Source organism: Neoarthrinium moseri, assembly GCF_022829205.1.
Source record: "Neoarthrinium moseri strain CBS 164.80 chromosome Unknown scaffold10_Wmoseri_CBS_16480, whole genome shotgun sequence".
Lineage (NCBI taxonomy): Eukaryota > Fungi > Ascomycota > Sordariomycetes > Amphisphaeriales > Apiosporaceae > Neoarthrinium > Neoarthrinium moseri.
In genome coordinates, this window is record NW_026055124.1 from 436256 (window position 1) to 452715 (window position 16460).

The following is a 16460-nucleotide window of genomic DNA, read 5'->3' on the forward strand; positions in this document are numbered from 1 at the left end:
GACGAGTATAATTTATCTTTAATCCAGGGTCGAAGAGTACTCTTCTTTCCGATGAGTTCCAGATGACTTGGGTGGCCCATTACGTGAATGAGGAAGATAGCAGTAAACAGGTTTGGGCATGTTCTGTAGTCCATAATCGAGGTAAGGTGACCTCTCAAAACTCCTTGATAATCCAGTCCAGGTATATTCACGAGGTTCGCTTTCCAGTAATCCTGTTGGTGACTCCTGTTGGTAAACCCTGATGAGAAATCCTGACGGTGAATCCTGATGGTGGCTCCTAATGGTGACTCCTGGCGGTGGCTCCTCTGCTGGTGGCTCCTGAAACTGGTGATTCCAAAGGGTCCTCCTTCCATGGGTTGAGAAAGCTGTTGTTAGTATCGAACAACGAACGTGGCAAGAGAAGAAAACCACGAAAACGGGTTGGGTTGTTGAGAAATCCTTTCACTGAGGCTGGGATATATATACACGCTGTCCCATACTCACCTTGCTGTCCGGATCTCGTGCCCTATCTATTAGCAAATCAACCCAATCAAGATCTTACTCTTGTCCTCACGCGCCAGCGGCCAGGAAACCGGAAACAAGAAACGGCAAAAAAGTAAAGCAGGTAGCCTCCCTCGTTTTGGCCGAATCCGGACAGCAAGTGATAGGGGTGATATTCTTCAAAGTCATCAATCAGTTGAAGGGTCCTTTTCCCGTGCCAAATCCCATTTGGTATAATGCAGAGCAGGCCAGCTTCGCAAAAACATTAAGAGATGATCATGATCAAGTCGACTCATCCGTATGCAAATCGTGAACGTTCCCCTCGTTGCGCCGTATCCGTTCTGGCTGAAATCCATATGCAAAAGAAAAAGTTGAAATAGACCATGTCCGGGAAAGAGGTGTAAAGATCCGTAGTGGCCAGAGTAAAAATGTGTGATATCAAGAATGCAAACTTGCAACTCCTGGGGGGCTCGGCAAGAGCCTTGTGTATGCAGGCCTGTCCATGAGACGCAGCTGAATCCGGGGGAAATCCATGGGGTTGTGTTGGTTCCAATCCACGGGCCTTGAGAGAGGACATTCATCACGTTCAGGCGTGAGACTGGTGGTCTCGTCCATGAATCCCGTGGAAGGGCCCTTTTGGCGGCTTACCGTCCACTGCGATGACGATGTCTCGACTCGGCATGGCGGTCACGCTCAACGCTCTCCCGGTTATGGCGCGAGGAAGATCCGCTGGATGCCATCTGAGCATTGGAAGGAGGCGCCGAGGCACGGGGAGCAGGAGCTGTGTCATACTGTGAATCATGTGTGGTGCCATAAGCTGGGTTGCCTGCTGGCGAAGCTAAAAAATCAGACGACGCTCCCGGAAAGATCAGGCTTTGATATACGTACCGCGTCCATAGAAAGGGTCTCTCGAGTCGGTCGGGACAAATTGTGAGCCCGAAAATGCGGCAGCAGGAAATCCCTGTGACGGCGGCGGTCCCGACGTTACATACGTCGGCCGGCCTTGTGCCATTGTTGTCACTGGTATCCTGTCCCTGGGACTGGCAGCATATGGGTCATTAGTACCATACATCGGTGTATCGCCACCTCTGACAGCCATGTGTGCACCGGTCTGGGTGTAGGGTCGTTCCGCGCTCGGCTGGCCGAATCCAGAACCAGACATTGCAGCACCTCCTGGGTAGGATACATCTGCAGGCGACTGGGCGAATTGTTGCGGCTGGGCTGTGGTATAGCCCCCTTGGCCGCCATACCCACCCTGGTTCCCACCATATGACTGAGGTGGATAGCCTCCAGAAGCCCCGGAATATCCTGCACTGCCAGTGCCTGGATATCTAGGGGTGGCATCATACGAGTCCCGGGAGTTATCCTGGTAAGTGGAATCGGCACCTCCTGTAGGCCCGTAGTACTGGCGCGATTCGTGCGTGGCCGAGTTACGGTACTGCACTATTGGGGAGTTAGATTTCTGGATGAACATTCCAGGTTGATCTCTCGAGGCCATGGTACCTCCAACGGGATTGCGCGCAGTTTGCTGCCGCCTTTCTTGGTCCCATCGCGCAGAGTCTGCCTTCAAATCTTCGATCATGGCCTGGTAACGGATTGGTTAGCCCAGTGCGACGACGTGACAACTGGACAGAGGACTCACTGAGGTTAGATTTCTGTAGGCTGTGATGTAGTAGCCCTGGACGACCTGGCCCGTTTGCGGACTCTGCACCAAGGTCAGCGCTCTTGTAGTCGACACGGAGAGACACAAGGCATTACCTCGTAGACGCCTGGGCGCACCAGGGCGTCGTTGCCTAGGTAGCGACAGACATCGGCAGTGATGACTTCACGGTCGATCCCGTCCCTGGGTACGAAGTATTCATTCTGTCGGCCGGACGCGGGCGGCGGGGCTTGGTTCGATCGCGACTGTCGCGAAGACATCTTGGGATGATGACCAAGAGGTTGAGAGGAGATCCGCGACGGCGACGACGAAGGGCGGGAAGGGGAGGGAGGGAGGAGGAGATGCGTCCACGGGGAGAAGCGAAAAACTCGGGACGAAGTACTACGTGAATAGAAACAGGCCGACCAAAATTGCTGAGGAGGAGGGTGGTGAAGAGGAGAAAAGCGAAGGGCCAGGCGCTGGGCTGGCTTAAGGTGGGGTCTGAAGTGGACGGGCTGGAAGTCCCAACTAGCGTCCGGTACGGTCTCTGTTCAGGGTTTGGGAGACCCGACAAGACTCCCAAGGGGTCACGTCGTTGGTTGAGCAGGGATGGTTCGGTAGTCTAAGCCCAATCCTTGGACGGGTGGCAACCGACTGAGTGGACACGCTTCCTTACCCAATGGGCCGAGAGCAAAAGCGGCGTGGTAGCACTGCGAGAGAGCACCGGGTACCCTCGAGTGAGCGCCCTGGAACGGGAGTGCGCTGGAGCGCAATCGATGGAGGGCGGGCAGACAAGCAGGCAGGCAGGCAGGCAGGCAGGCAGGATTCTCGTCGGTAACGAGATGACCAATGAGCTCAACAACAGCGGCGGTGGTGGAGCGGTATTACTGTGTGATCAGACGTGCGCGTGGGAGCGTCTGGTTGGCTGAGGATGAGGCCCTCAAAGCTGAAATGGGCAGCCAGCCTGGTCGGAGCAACGAACCAGAAGTGACAAGAACAGATCTAGTGAGCCTAGCAAGGAATGGTGGTGGGCTCGGTAGAGCCTGCAGAAGACTGGCCGTCTGGCGTTTGGGCGCGCAGAACAGATGCAGGCAGGACTGGCTGGTATTACCCTGTCCCGGTGATTGACAGGTAATGCCCAACGGACGAAAGCAACGGTGATCGTCGTTTGTGAGGCGAAATCCCAAGTGGATTCCGGTTTTAAGAACGGATTGTGTGGCTGGTGAATTACCACTAAGAATGCTCCTGGAGCAAGGACAGCGACTGTAGCGAGACGTGCAAGAAGCGCCCAATGGTTCCGGGCCTGGCGGCAATAAGAGGTGCTCTAGTTCGAGGCAGGCGAGCTGCTAGAATGTCTCGTGTGCCTTATTTCAAAGATGGAGGTTGGTCCTGTAGAGTTTGAATTCCGACAGACGATGGTACGGCTCATGTCTCTTTCTGCCTGGCAAAGACGCTGCACTGGGTCAGAGAAGCTCGTGAGGCGGGCAAAAGCCTGAAGGTAGCCGTTATTACCCTTTTGGTTGACCGTGATGGCGCGGTCGTCCGTAGTGAGACAAGGGGACACGGACCCCAACGCAACTATGCGATAGTGACTGCAGCGAAGAATGACAAGAGAGATCCTCTGGAAAACTTCCTGGATGGGGCACGAGAAAGCAAAGTGGCTATTATACAAATATACCGTTTCAACGACACTAGCTGGCAAATATGGTTTGGCGCGTTGTATTACCACTTGCAGATCTCACCATTGATACCCTATGGACCAAGGGCTCCCCTGGACAGCAGCGTCTTGAGTGGCAGGTTCTTAACGGGCCGGCAGCAGATATAATACTCGTAGCATGACCCTAGAGGGCCTCACGTTTTGTCGTCATCCACGGGAACTGATCTCGGAGCGGCATTTGGTCAGTGGAACTCGTGGTGGAAACTTTATCAGCTGAGTTGCATCATGATGGATACCCAGAAGCGCCCAGACTGGATCCCACCACTGCGAAGCAGACGGAGAGCCAGATAACTCTGGCAACGTGTTTTCCGAAGCCACTCTGCTGCGGCACCGTCATCGTGGAGGCAGGCTGGGAGTTGCCTGCTTCGAGGTTGGGTATCAATGCGCCAGGGCCCAAGATGCTGCAGTCTAGTGGGTGCCCAAGTAGCGGCCAATCACCGCGCGCGGCATCTATTTCCGTGACACGACGTCCATCTAGAAGGCCAGCTCCAAGGGAATAGACATCTTGGTCGGTCGCCTTGCAACGCCACCCGCAGCAGGTGAAACGGAGCAATTGCATCGTGCCTGTCAATCTGCATCAACCGCGACCGTTGTCTTGGAACCATCCGTCTATACACGACAATGCCCTTGATGTTGGGAAGCGACCCCGGGAGCAGGGGCGTTCTGCTGCCGGGAGCTGCTGGTGCTCAGTACAATAGTAACTAATCCTCCAAACTCTCGACGCTGCTCCTCCACATAGTAGAAGCATGGGCCTCTACCGAACTCCTGCGAGATACACCGCGACCAAGTGTCACAGCTCAGAGGTGCGTCCTGCAACACAGACAGCTGCAGCCGGAGGAACCCCGCGAGATCCGTTTGTCGCCTGTGCTCTTGTAGACGTGCAGACCGACATTTCCAGAGAACCAACCACGCAGCGGCCACGGTCCCTGACTATCTTGTCCCATCACCGCGATCCACGCATAGAGACGCCCCATAATCTCCTAGTGCTCTAAAAGGGCGCGGTTTTCCCTATTCGTAGTCTGCGGCATTCGGCGCCCCGGGATGGATGACAGAATCCTTGTCAACCTGCCACTTCAGAGGCCGTGGTCGTCCGGCTTATTCGCTGTTGTTGGATGGCGGGACGGATAGATCCACCTGATCTGAATACATCCGCATTATTGACTTCGGGTTGCGCCTTGAGTGGTCATCCAAATTTCAGCCTACTCTGACCCTGCTCGAGCTTACTGTTGCTACCGCGCGAGGACTTCTTCGACGATGGTGCACCGGGCTTCTTCTGCTTCTGATCGCTTGGAACCGATGTGTGACTGGCAAATCCGGGCCTGCCACGTTCCTCCTCCTGTTGAAGGTCTTTCGCAAAGTGCCAGTCGAGGTGACTTTGGAGAGCCTCCGCAGTCTCAAGACCTGCATTGCAGCGCGAGCACATGTAGTCTGTGATTGACAACTGTCGGGTCTCAGAGCTCTTCGTCGTAACGAAATCCGTCTCCCCCGCCTCTTTTCTGGAGTCTTCCGCATCGTGAGACGCAAGACTACGGAGGGTCTGGTGTTCATCTGCATCCTCGATGCTGTCATTGTCTTCCGTGGCCCCATAAGGCGAATCTCTCTTGAAGAAATTCTGTATACTTGGCCCTTCGACCCGTCTTCTCTTCTCGGGCCTATCAGAAGATGGTGTTGACGCATCAGATTGGGTCTTGAGTCCTTTTGCTTCGTCGCCCTTCACTAGAAATGCGCCAATGCCCATATTGCCTACGACACCATCCTCAAACCCGCCGACGCTTAGACTTAGGTTTGCACACGGCCACACTCTTCCCTCCGAGGCGATTTGATTCATCAAGCTCTTGGCGAGATCGATCAAGGTAGCCTCGTCAAGCTTCTTCCCTTGGGGGATAGCAGTTGAGCGTGACCGCGTCTGGCCTCCGTGCCTGTGATATAGGTTAATGGTTTTGGGCCGTCGCTTATTCTCGAGTACCCCTTCCTCGACCAATCGCGAGAAAATGTCGGCCGCGAAGATTCTGAGCCACTTGTAGGCCTGTTCGACATTGTTAATGCTCGGTCGGAAGGATTTGGCCGAGAGCATTGATTTGATTTGTGTGCGCGAATTCACCTCGCTAGCATCAATCCCACGGATGGTATTGTAAAGCCATATCCCCGTATCATCTCCTAGCTTGAGCTTTATCTGCTCCACGGGTATCTCCAGTAGGTCTTTGATCGTCTCCGTGTCAAATGTCGAGACAACCTGCTCGCCAAGCTTTCCTCCCAAATTCCTGATCTTGGTGAACTTCATGTCAGACAGAAAGTGCTGCACCGCTCGGTTGCGTATAACTGTCTGTTGGTTGGGCTTCTTGTGACCCGAACCCAACTTACTGAGCATCTTATTACTCGCTATGCCAGCGGAGCAAGTGTACCCAAGCTGTTGGCGGACCTCGGCTCGTATATCCCGAACGATTTCTGAGCCAATGAGTATGGCCACATCATCCCAGTCGGGGTCGTCTGCTTCAGCTTCAATATCGTCAAGATCAACTAATGCATCTGCTTGCCAATCGAGCGCCGTGATCGAAGGCAATGGTAGGTTTTCTGAAGGGTCGTCATATGGCGGGGGGTTACCCAGCTCTGGGAACCTCTCCAACAGGATGCCGTGGATTTGGCCGGACAAGTCAAGAAAGACCTCGTCGATACTAGCCTTCTCGACCTTTTGCCGATTTGAAGGTAAGAAGTCCTTGATGAGAGCAAGGATTTTCCTCGACTGGAGCCTGTAGGGATCCAGTGAAACTTTGTGTGTTCCAATATGAGATGCTGCGTCTTCGTGGTAGGCCCATTTCTCCTCTCCTTCCTTCCAGGTCGCTACATGCTGCGCAATAAGCTGAGGACACAACTTGCGAGCTTCCGTGACAGTACAGTGCCGTCCGATGCCAAATGTGCGTGCCGGATAGTTGATAGCGATGAGGCCTTGCCTGCGAAAGGGTGAGAGCTTGTACTAGCGAGATGTACGTGACTAGGATTGGCTGATACCATTGTTGAACCGCGAGGGGCTGGTCTTCCGGTGTCCCAAGCCGCACCATCTCACACTGAGCGTAGAACGCATCGAGATCGATATGAGCGATCACTCGCAGAGGGGATGTGGTGGAATAGGACGCCAAGGATCCCAGCTGCTTGTAGGTGAACCGGGATCTCCGGCGAATCGCCCCATAGGCCGGAGACGAGTCCCGGAACACGGGAGAGGAAGGCATGGCCAACGACGAAGCGGCATCAGGTGGGTAAGGTAAATTTTGGGTTGGAGTTGAGCTGCTGGCGCATACATATCACACAACAGGATACTCTGTGCGATGTGATTTATCGCATACCTAAGCATGTACGGTTGTGAAGGTGTGCCACACTGCAGGGTCCATAACCTGAGAAGGGCGTCGTTGGTCGTTGGCTTCGACCAAGGCGCGAAGACCGCGTCGCAATTCAGTAAAAAGTGGGGAAAGTCTACGACGTCAAATCCACGCGCCAGCAACTAGATTTAGCCTTTGACCTCTGGTCACCAAAAGAATTAGGTCTCAGCCCGTTTGGGAGGCCTGTTACTGAATTTGACATATTTGTGAGGAGGAAACTTCAGAGACTGCATGCATTACGATTGCTGAAGCTGAATCCCGAGCTTCAATTGGCTACTCAGGCAGTCGCATGTGTTGCTTGCCAGAGGGTACTTTGATGTCAGATAGTGGAAGGCAACAGTCCGTTTGCAAAAGGAGTAATACCATTGGACTTGGAGATACCGGGCGTCCCGGAAGCGATTTACTTTGAAAAGAATGGCAGCCAAGACCCCGTCATAAGCCTCGTCTTTGGTTGTTGGCCTCGCGCAGGAGCATGTGCTTCGTTGGAATCTTGAAGATGTACAGCGCCATGAGTGTCACATCACTCACACCCAAATCAGACCCGCATTGCATCTCGTTGAGCGAAGTGAAGCACAAGAGCGTACCGAAGATAACCATTTCGCCATCCTAGTTGTTCGTGGCCCGTTTCTTAATTTGGGGTTTCTCGCTGTATATATTCAGTGACAACCGCTGTCACTTTTCGTTGCTGGGTAACCTCATTACACGGCGCAAGGCAGATCCATCTGTGAGTAAGTGAAACTTGCGAAGAACGGCGAAATAGTGTCGAAGATGTCAGTCTGGGCCAAGCCTCCTTCTATTCGGCGGCTAAGATCAGCCGTGCCCTCGTTACAGGTACAGCAACGCCTCTGAAGCCCCTGACAGGCCACACTAGAGCACCCAAAACGTACATCGTCTACTAGACACTCCTGGCAATCACCACTTATCTTCGTGTTGACTTTACTTAGCTGAATGTGCGGTACTACCAGAGCCTGATCAGTCAGACTGGGGGATTTCAGTCTTCAAATTGAAGAACATTCCCGAACGCTTAACTGTCTTCGTCCCCTAGGCATTTTCCTGTGTTTTTAAGTAGAAAAATCTATGAGCCCTTGTTCACTGCGGAAAAAAAAGATTTGATGAAGCGCGAACCATGGTGAGGTTCTCTGAATACAGGAGAGCCCAGAAATCGGTGCAGACTAGAGAAGCTTCTTTCTCATGGTCAAGGTAGAAGAGACCGGGTCTAACCGAGGCTTGTCAAGCACACTCGTTTCTACATTCTACTCAATGTGTTTACATTGCAGTGGCTGCACATATGGTTAGATGATATCCACATACGTGATCCCGATTGCCTCCGCTAGTACCCAGGTCTCCAACTCGCCTGCAGACTATCAGAAATACCACGCATATGTACATAATTTCCTTGCAGGGGCTTAATGAAGATGCGTATGTCATATAGAGTCCCTGGTCCCGAGTATATGGTAATTTCGTAGCGGGCGCAGAAGCCCGTGATCGTCGGTAGCATCAAGGATGCACCATCTCGAGCCACTGCGGATTGAAATCACCCGCGGATGTTCACTTTCCCACAAGGGGTGTCACCGCCTCCTTTTTTGACGCATGTTTGATATTGCAAGGTGCAATCCGCCTCGGTGTACTACTGTTCCAGTGCCGGATGACAGGTTGCAGATTGGCTTACGTGATTAATCTGTAGGGGCATCCCGGTGGGATGGGCTGTGGATTATAAAGCATGTGACTAAACTTTCCGTTGCTTGGAATAGGTGCCACACGATCTTGGAGACTGCGGCCACTTGTTCCCGTATCTGACGGCAGAGATCAGAGTGGCACAAGCCATGCGGCTCTTTCTGGTGCCACAGCGTGTCGATGGAGGGACGGCCTGGCCTCTGTTTGGTCCGGGATCTCCGCCATTGACAAGCAATCTGTTCGACGGCGCTTCCAACCCTCAATAGTGGTAGTCTTCCATGGCTAGGAAGAATGTGTGTGGGTTTCAAACCCAGAACGCGTACTGCAGATCATGATTCAGCTCAACTCACTGCGGTTGCATCGTGGGGTCCACGAGGTGATGCGGCAGTCATGTTGGTGGGTATGAGGAGGGGAGGGGGGCCAGCGCGAGCCTGGTCGACCAGATGCTTGCCCCCGGCAGTGCTGGCGCGAATGTTTCCTAGCATGCCAAGATGTTGAAAACCACAAACCTATATTAAAACAATTGCAGTAGTTAGTTATCAGAGAACCGTGAGGAGTCATTTGAGAGCGTACCTGTGCTTTTCGTGGCATATTCAATTGGATCTCAGAGAATGTAATAACCTGGGGGGCTCTAACTCGCATATCTGTTGAGCTTGTTTGGATACTCAACACGCACGAAGGACTTATGCTTGGCTAAGCCTACGTCGATGCGCACGAAGAATTGAAGCTCGTCGCACTTTGTCGAAGGATTTGATCACCATTTCTTATCTAGCCCCCTACGATTCAGGAGTCACGCAAATAGCATTGAGTATAGTTCCCTTCATACCTTTGAGCTTCGCCGCAATGATCCTGCCGAGCATATATCATAGGCTGAATTTAGACCGCGTGAGGTATTGAATGACCGAAACCGGTGTGGAGATGCTTTTGGTAAACATAGCTCAAGAAATGGTACGTGGATGATGATACCAAACCGATCTTGCCCAGCTGGTATCCTTATGATGGTCCCTTGCAGAACCATCAAGTGAAAGAGAGGAACGTTTGAAATGTTCGACGACGTACATGAGTTAGTGGTTTGGGCTGAGGCTCACCGTCCGATCTGCATGAGGCTCTGGAGTCCTGCAGCCTTCTTGTCCTACCTGTGAGACACCGGATTACTGGCGATCCAATGGCCACGAATGATCGTCTGGGCCCCTGGTATTTACAGCCCTACGCCGTGTAGTTTGAACGAAAAAGATCAGAAAGGACCAAAATGGATGCGGGAGTTGGCGCTATCCGAAAGGCGCTGACACTACCTTTCTTGCCTCCACAGCAACTTCCCAGCTAAGACGAGCAGTACGGATGCCACCAAAATATCCCACGTCCGTAAAGCATAAGACAGCCTAGTGCCTGCATTCTTACAGTTGTTTGACCTGAAATCGTCAAGCAAGTTCGCATGGTTCAGTCGTTTCCCACTTCCAGTCGCATCGTAACCCCAAAGAGGCGCAAGTCAGAGTTCAGGATTATCTTGGCTACCACTTGAATCCCCCAAATAGGGGTATAAGCAACCCGATGGGCTTTTATCCTTCCAATCAAACTGCAATTGTTATTGAAACCAAGCATCAAACCAGGAAACTCTTGTTGTTTTAAACAAATATATCGCGATGGTCTAGAATATGTCTTGCTGACATAGTGGTCCATTCGTTGGCTTAAGGTCTGACCCGACAGACAGGCTACCAATGTGTCCCTAGAATCAACGCAGTTGCTCCAAATTTGCAAGTGTGTGTGGCAGAGTTGATGCCATGTTGTTGTACCCATCCCAACCCCCAACCCATCAGTGCGAATATTCTCCGGATGATCAGGAGACCAGTAAACGTTACTTCAAGTAAAGGATCCTTCAGCAAAGCCACGTTAGCCGCACACCTCTCTAAAACATTAGGATAGGTGAGATGCATCAAATTGTCAATGCCGCCTCACGGTGAGTCAGTCGAGGCTCTTCGACTTCCGGTCACTGGAATCTATCGTGCGGCACCTCAAATGTGATCCTGAAGAGGCGCAACAGCTTAGTGATGACGACGATGGGATGGCCGCCCCGATCCTCAGAGGCAACGTTCCGCGTGGGTCTCCTATCGGTGCCTCTGCCTCTACTCGCAGTATATATAGACTTCTGATGTTGGATCAAGAGCTGGAAAAATGCCGAGCGAGCAAGGAGAGATCAACACCCGTACACACACAATATCTCTCATAACACGAATCACGACAACCGACCTAATAACCCGCAGTATCTTGCCTCCCCAGCGTAATCACCCCAAGACACGCTTCCACGAAGACAAAGCAAGATGTGAGGCACTCATGCTAACCTGGAAAACGGGCGACTAATGGATCAAAGGTGCGAGCAAGACCCTCAAGACCCCGACCATGAGGAGTCGACCAACACCACAAGCGAAACTCAACATCATTGCTGCGAATGCAATGAGACGACAACATTCACCAGCAAAAGTGATGGCAGCAGAGATGTCTGCCAAACGTGCGGTCATCCCCGTTGCAGTTCTTGTCAGTAATTGCATTGCCTATGACAATGATGGAGGTTCCGTGAAGCTTGTTTGTCGATGACCTGCGGAGGGAACAAGTACACGGAGAGATCAATGAGGGCAAGAAGGTGTCGGCGCGATATACAAGGGGGGTTGGTCTAGGCAACGGATAAATGTTGAGTTATTAGCGATTAAGAGTATTGTGCCACCCAAATGGCACAGTCTGTCATTACCGCCCGCCAGAACGCATGGAGGGGATTTATTCTAAATACACACGCAAACCACTAACGCCAAGTTTCCAAAGGGGGTATCTGATATGCTTGTTAAGACCTGTTCCCTCCTAGATCCCGCAACTCCATGCGACCTGTCTCGTCTTCGGGTAATGCATCAATGCCGTACTCTGCTCGAACTTTGTTCAGTAGCGAGCCCATACGATAGAAACTTTCATGATTGTCGTGATTAGTACATGGCGATCTCCTGATGGGAAGAAACCAGTCCAGTACGTTCGGGCCCATGATTTCCTTCCAGTTCTCCCACACTCCTAGATCCCATGGATTCTCGCCGGGGTCTGTCTTCAATATCGCAAAAGTCCGGTTTGCTAGGGCATCTCTTCCGGCATCTGGCTGCCCATTGGGCATTTGCGTTGGGTTTGGCAAGGGATAAGTCACGGTGTGGTACTTTTCCGTAGCTCCACTGCCTCGCGGAATTCGGACCGCAAGTTGGTAGACCTTGCGTCTGGCTCCTAGCATATCCACATTCGTCATGTTTGTGGCTATATATCTCCAGGATGTCACAGTCATCAAGAAAGTGAAAAGCCCGTAGAAGCCAGCGATTGCAAGAATCGCAATGAGGTGGGGGTCTGCTGAGGCACCGTCATAGACCTCCCTTTTCAGGGTAGAGCCGGCTGCTCCTAGTACAACGCCGCAAAAACAGAATGTGTACATGGTGAATTGGGTAAAGAACTTGAATGCTGGGGCAGCGTTAGTATCCCTAGAAGCATACGACAGAATTCTTATCGCCACCTACAATTTTCCCCAATCATTCCGCCAACCCATGGGCAGTAATGGTCCATGCGCATCACACAACGATTGATCTCACTGCTGTGGTGCGCTCGATCGGGTTTCCAGTTGCAACACTCGGAGCACCACTTGGGCCTGCCGTCGTTCTCGCAGACGAAGACATCCTTGGTATAGAACTGTTCCAGGCCGGGACTGTCGGGATTCGGATCGGGGGCAGCATAATAAGGCCGGCCTTCCAGGTCACCGTCGCTACGATGGTTGTCTGAGTGTCTCTTCTCGTTGGCTTTCCGCTCGAGAGCTAACGGGCCGAGGGGAACGACGGGGATGTCGGTGTTGATCATATGCACCGTGCGGAGGTACGCTGCGATCATGAGAAGCAGCAGGAGGAAGTACAGGACGAGGATGGCAATGGCGGGGCCGGTGTCGCGTCGATCATTAATGAGGTAGTCGGCTGTAGACGTTCACAAGAGGTGAGCCTGTCATGCTCGGTCTTGCACAGGGAGGCAACGGCGAGGAAGACACATACCACAGACGCGGGCAGCTGTGACGTAAGTAGCGTATCCTATAGATACAGCGAGCACCAGGGGGATCGAACGGGTAGCCCATCGCGACGAGGCTCTGACGCTTTCAGCAGACATCACCAATGCATCCTGAGGGCAGACGTCGAGGAGGAGGAGGGTTTTGCAGGGCCGGTTTCTCCGAACGCGACGATGGACGTCGTCGCAGAGACCAGACAGGCGCACAGATGACAAGCATTGACTGGAAGCAGACAGGGCCCGTCGCAATTCCGGCTTGGAGATGAGACCGGAAATTGGGGCCGAAGCCAAGCTTTCCCTGGGTTCGGTGCCACATCCATCGTTTCCAATGGCTGACGGATCCGCACGGCCACTGGCCGCTAATAGGCCACCTCCAACCCAACCCCCTGCAAGGTCCAACGGTCGCTTCACTTCTCCAAGCTACTGTACCTTGTCGTTAACAAATAGCTAACGACCACCTGCCTGGTGCATGCTGCTGTGGCGGGAACCACAATATGACGACAAACTGTCAGCTCTGTAGACGTACTTACCTATCTTTCGACCACTTCATGTTGTACTTGCTTGGACATGGTGTAGGGTGGAGACGCTGGTTGGTGAGCATCATCCTGTAAGAAGCTACTCGCGCTGAAGCCCAACTGTCCTAATCTACCAACCTCAGGTCATGTCAAGCCGCCGTGCATTTTGCAACATACACGCTACTGTCAAGTAAGCATCCTATACATACACATGGTCATACGTAACGCCTTGAGCCCTACGCCGAGTTAGGTGCATAGGTTTCGCTCTGTGTGGTATGCAAGCCGCATTGCTCTGGATTCACTGCCACTGGGCCCTCCTATTTTCGCGTGTTGCCCGCTCACCAGGACGACGCGCATTTGGGTCTCAAGTCTCCATCTGCGATATAGTACTTTTCTGATACACCTTGTCGATAAGCCCTACCTAGTTCCAAACCCTGATATCAGACCTGTAGATTGACAGGGATACCCGAGGCGTAGGGAAAATGACGAAGCATTTCACAAAGCAGAGCCGTTAACGCACAGAGACTGCATACGCAACATCCTGAACGGGTAGAACCTCTCAAATGATCGCCCTAAACCAACCTAACACAGGTTGTGGCCACTGTATATTCACGCAGAGCATCAGTGCCCTACGCGGCACTTCCTACCATGCTTATCAACGTTTCAGTTCATATCGCGACTGCAGGCAGATATATTTTTGGCAAAGGCTTCTATCTGCCAAGCATGATGATAGATTGCAGCCTGCTCTCAGAGGATCGCCAAGGCCATGTTGCTTGAAGGCTTATATCTACGTAGGTCGCCATGAATTGTACTAGGCTACGACACGACAACCGACAGCAGTCTCAATGGTTGTGGAGCACCTTTCCGACCTGAAGCAGGTTATAGGATGGCCACACCATCGTTCATTCATGGCTGCAACCATATCAGACGTGGAGTTGTCTGTCTCTTGCCGAGCCTTACCAGCACGCCATACCATGCGAGCCTCGCCAGCATCTTACTGACCACCGAAGGGCATATATCTGAAGATAATCAGCCTGCTACAGTCTACGAAAGTCAGCTTCGTCGCCCGAGGCTCTGCGAGGCTCTGATGATCATTTTTTGCTCGGATTTCGTCTCAAATGCCAACATTAAATACAGCCGCTGCCGTTGTCCCGTGACAACAAAGTCACGCGCTCGAAGGGCATGGTCTGATATTCTCGTGCTGGTCCAGCCTGAGGCTCAGAACGACACCCATCTGGGCTTATAAATACACCTGTGACCTCTACCAAGTACGAAGATCATCTTGTCTTTCTTTCGAGTTTCGATCGGTGCCACCAGGGAGTTGAGATCTTGTTACGATATGCTCAAAGAAGCATCGACTTATCAATATGATGATCCTGCCACCATAAATACCACGACGGATGACGGCTTCTTCCCGACTCATGGAAACCCTCGGATGCGTACACGGATAATCGCCCCATACATCAGTGTGAGTAAGCCACTTCAAGTCCGTCCTGCAATCTCAAGTCGTCCACGAACGAGGGCTTATCATTTTTCCAGTCGACTTGTCCAGCGAACCAAGATGGTGGTAGGTTTGCTCCGACCTCAAGAAAAGCTTGTGCGGTTTCCAACCATACCAGAGACCTTGGATTTGAGTCCGAGGGGAGTGGCATCATCACCAGTTACATAACACACCGAGCGGTCGCCGTGGGTGTCAGACTGGTGCCTCTGTCAATCTCTGGGGGTTTCGACCTAATCTCAGTCTGCCTTATGAGCGAACCAATCAATTGCACCAGGTTAGGTGGGTCAATAACCAAACAATCACATGCTGGCATCTCGAAATTTGCCTGGTACCTAAACCGCCCTATTCGAGTCACTTTCATTCGGTGAGCTTCGCCCAGATCTTGCCCGCCAATCACACCGCTCTATGGACGACATAGACGAGGCTTAGCCGGGGGGCTACATTATTGCCCGAGGCAGCAGCAGAGCCGCATCAAGGCCCTGTTTTTTCGAAGATACCGTACTACTGATTTTCCCTTTTCCTACAATCGCACTACAAAAGTACCGCCGCACTTACGTCCAAAAAGACCTGGGGTGACGCGAAGAATATTCCGCCTATGACAGCGGCCCTGACCTCACCGACAACTCGTATCGGTACCAATTGAGCTTGCGGTGCTACTCAACCACGCGAGCCATCAATGCAATAAGTTGGTCGTTGTAGACAAGCTTCTTGTTTCATCCCAAACGGTTGAACAAACTAGCCTGACTGGTAGGATAATGAGGCTGGACATGATGTACCTGGGGCACTTTTGCTGGCGGAGCTGCCCGCGTGACTCGTCGCTGTCCAACCGTCTGGTCTGTGAGCAAATGCTTGCTAAAATGGACCTTCTGGAAGCTATACTCACCACAGGTTTCACCGAATAGAGGGTCATTTCCATCGGCCATCACCGGTCCACCTTGTCATCCTCTTGGGCACAATGGGTTTTTTGCGGGACCTTCTTCACCTCCAAGCCATGTTCTCCTGCCTTGCGTTCCGCCCTCGCGTGAGATCTCGGGGATTTTTGCGGTGGCTTAGGGACGTGGGTTTTCGGTAGGAACTGCGGTCATGGAAAGCAGGGCGTTCTGGCTGGAATACCTGCCAGGTAAGGATTTGCTCGTTGAGGGTTATAAGCTGGTTGGAACATCGTCCGATACGGTTCTCAAGACCACAGAAGTGTATCAAGACATTTCAGTGTTTGATTTGGGCACCTTCATTTCGTGACTACTCGCCAGGACTTACTTTCAAAACGCTCCCCCGTCGAAACTCCTTCCCCACTCCTATCCTATCATGGGTCAAAACGGCGCTCTGTGGCAATGCGTAAGTCACCTTGATATTACGTTGAAACAATTTTCACTCTGACTAGCTGTGCCCAGTGCTATTGCCTAGGTTCCTATATGAGCGTCAGACTGCATGCAGCCTGCATCGATTGCGGCCGCCAGCAGTGTTCATACTGCCATGTAGCTTACCCCAAAGTTAGACGTTG

The 16460-nt window shown here is 52.4% G+C and overlaps 3 protein-coding genes across 3 annotated transcripts; all 3 read right to left on the reverse strand.

Moving 5' to 3' along the window:
• Nucleotides 1-1124: 1124 nt before the first annotated feature.
• JN550_004017 (uncharacterized protein) lies at nt 1125-2400 on the reverse strand (the record flags this gene model as incomplete). The annotated part of the gene is made up of 5 exons (XM_049315486.1): nt 1125-1318; nt 1369-1923; nt 1984-2065; nt 2123-2185; nt 2239-2400. The coding sequence occupies 5 exons, from the start codon at nt 2398-2400 to the stop codon at nt 1125-1127; spliced, it is 1056 nt and encodes a 351-aa protein (XP_049174039.1).
• Nucleotides 2401-5019: 2619 nt separating this feature from the next.
• Nucleotides 5020-7060, reverse strand: JN550_004018 (uncharacterized protein; the record flags this gene model as incomplete). The annotated part of the gene is made up of 2 exons (XM_049315487.1): nt 5020-6784; nt 6843-7060. The coding sequence occupies 2 exons, from the start codon at nt 7058-7060 to the stop codon at nt 5020-5022; spliced, it is 1983 nt and encodes a 660-aa protein (XP_049174040.1).
• Nucleotides 7061-11711: 4651 nt separating this feature from the next.
• Nucleotides 11712-13547, reverse strand: JN550_004019 (uncharacterized protein; the record flags this gene model as incomplete). The annotated part of the gene is made up of 5 exons (XM_049315488.1): nt 11712-12358; nt 12415-12858; nt 12934-13329; nt 13396-13418; nt 13474-13547. The coding sequence occupies 5 exons, from the start codon at nt 13545-13547 to the stop codon at nt 11712-11714; spliced, it is 1584 nt and encodes a 527-aa protein (XP_049174041.1).
• Nucleotides 13548-16460: the final 2913 nt, after the last annotated feature.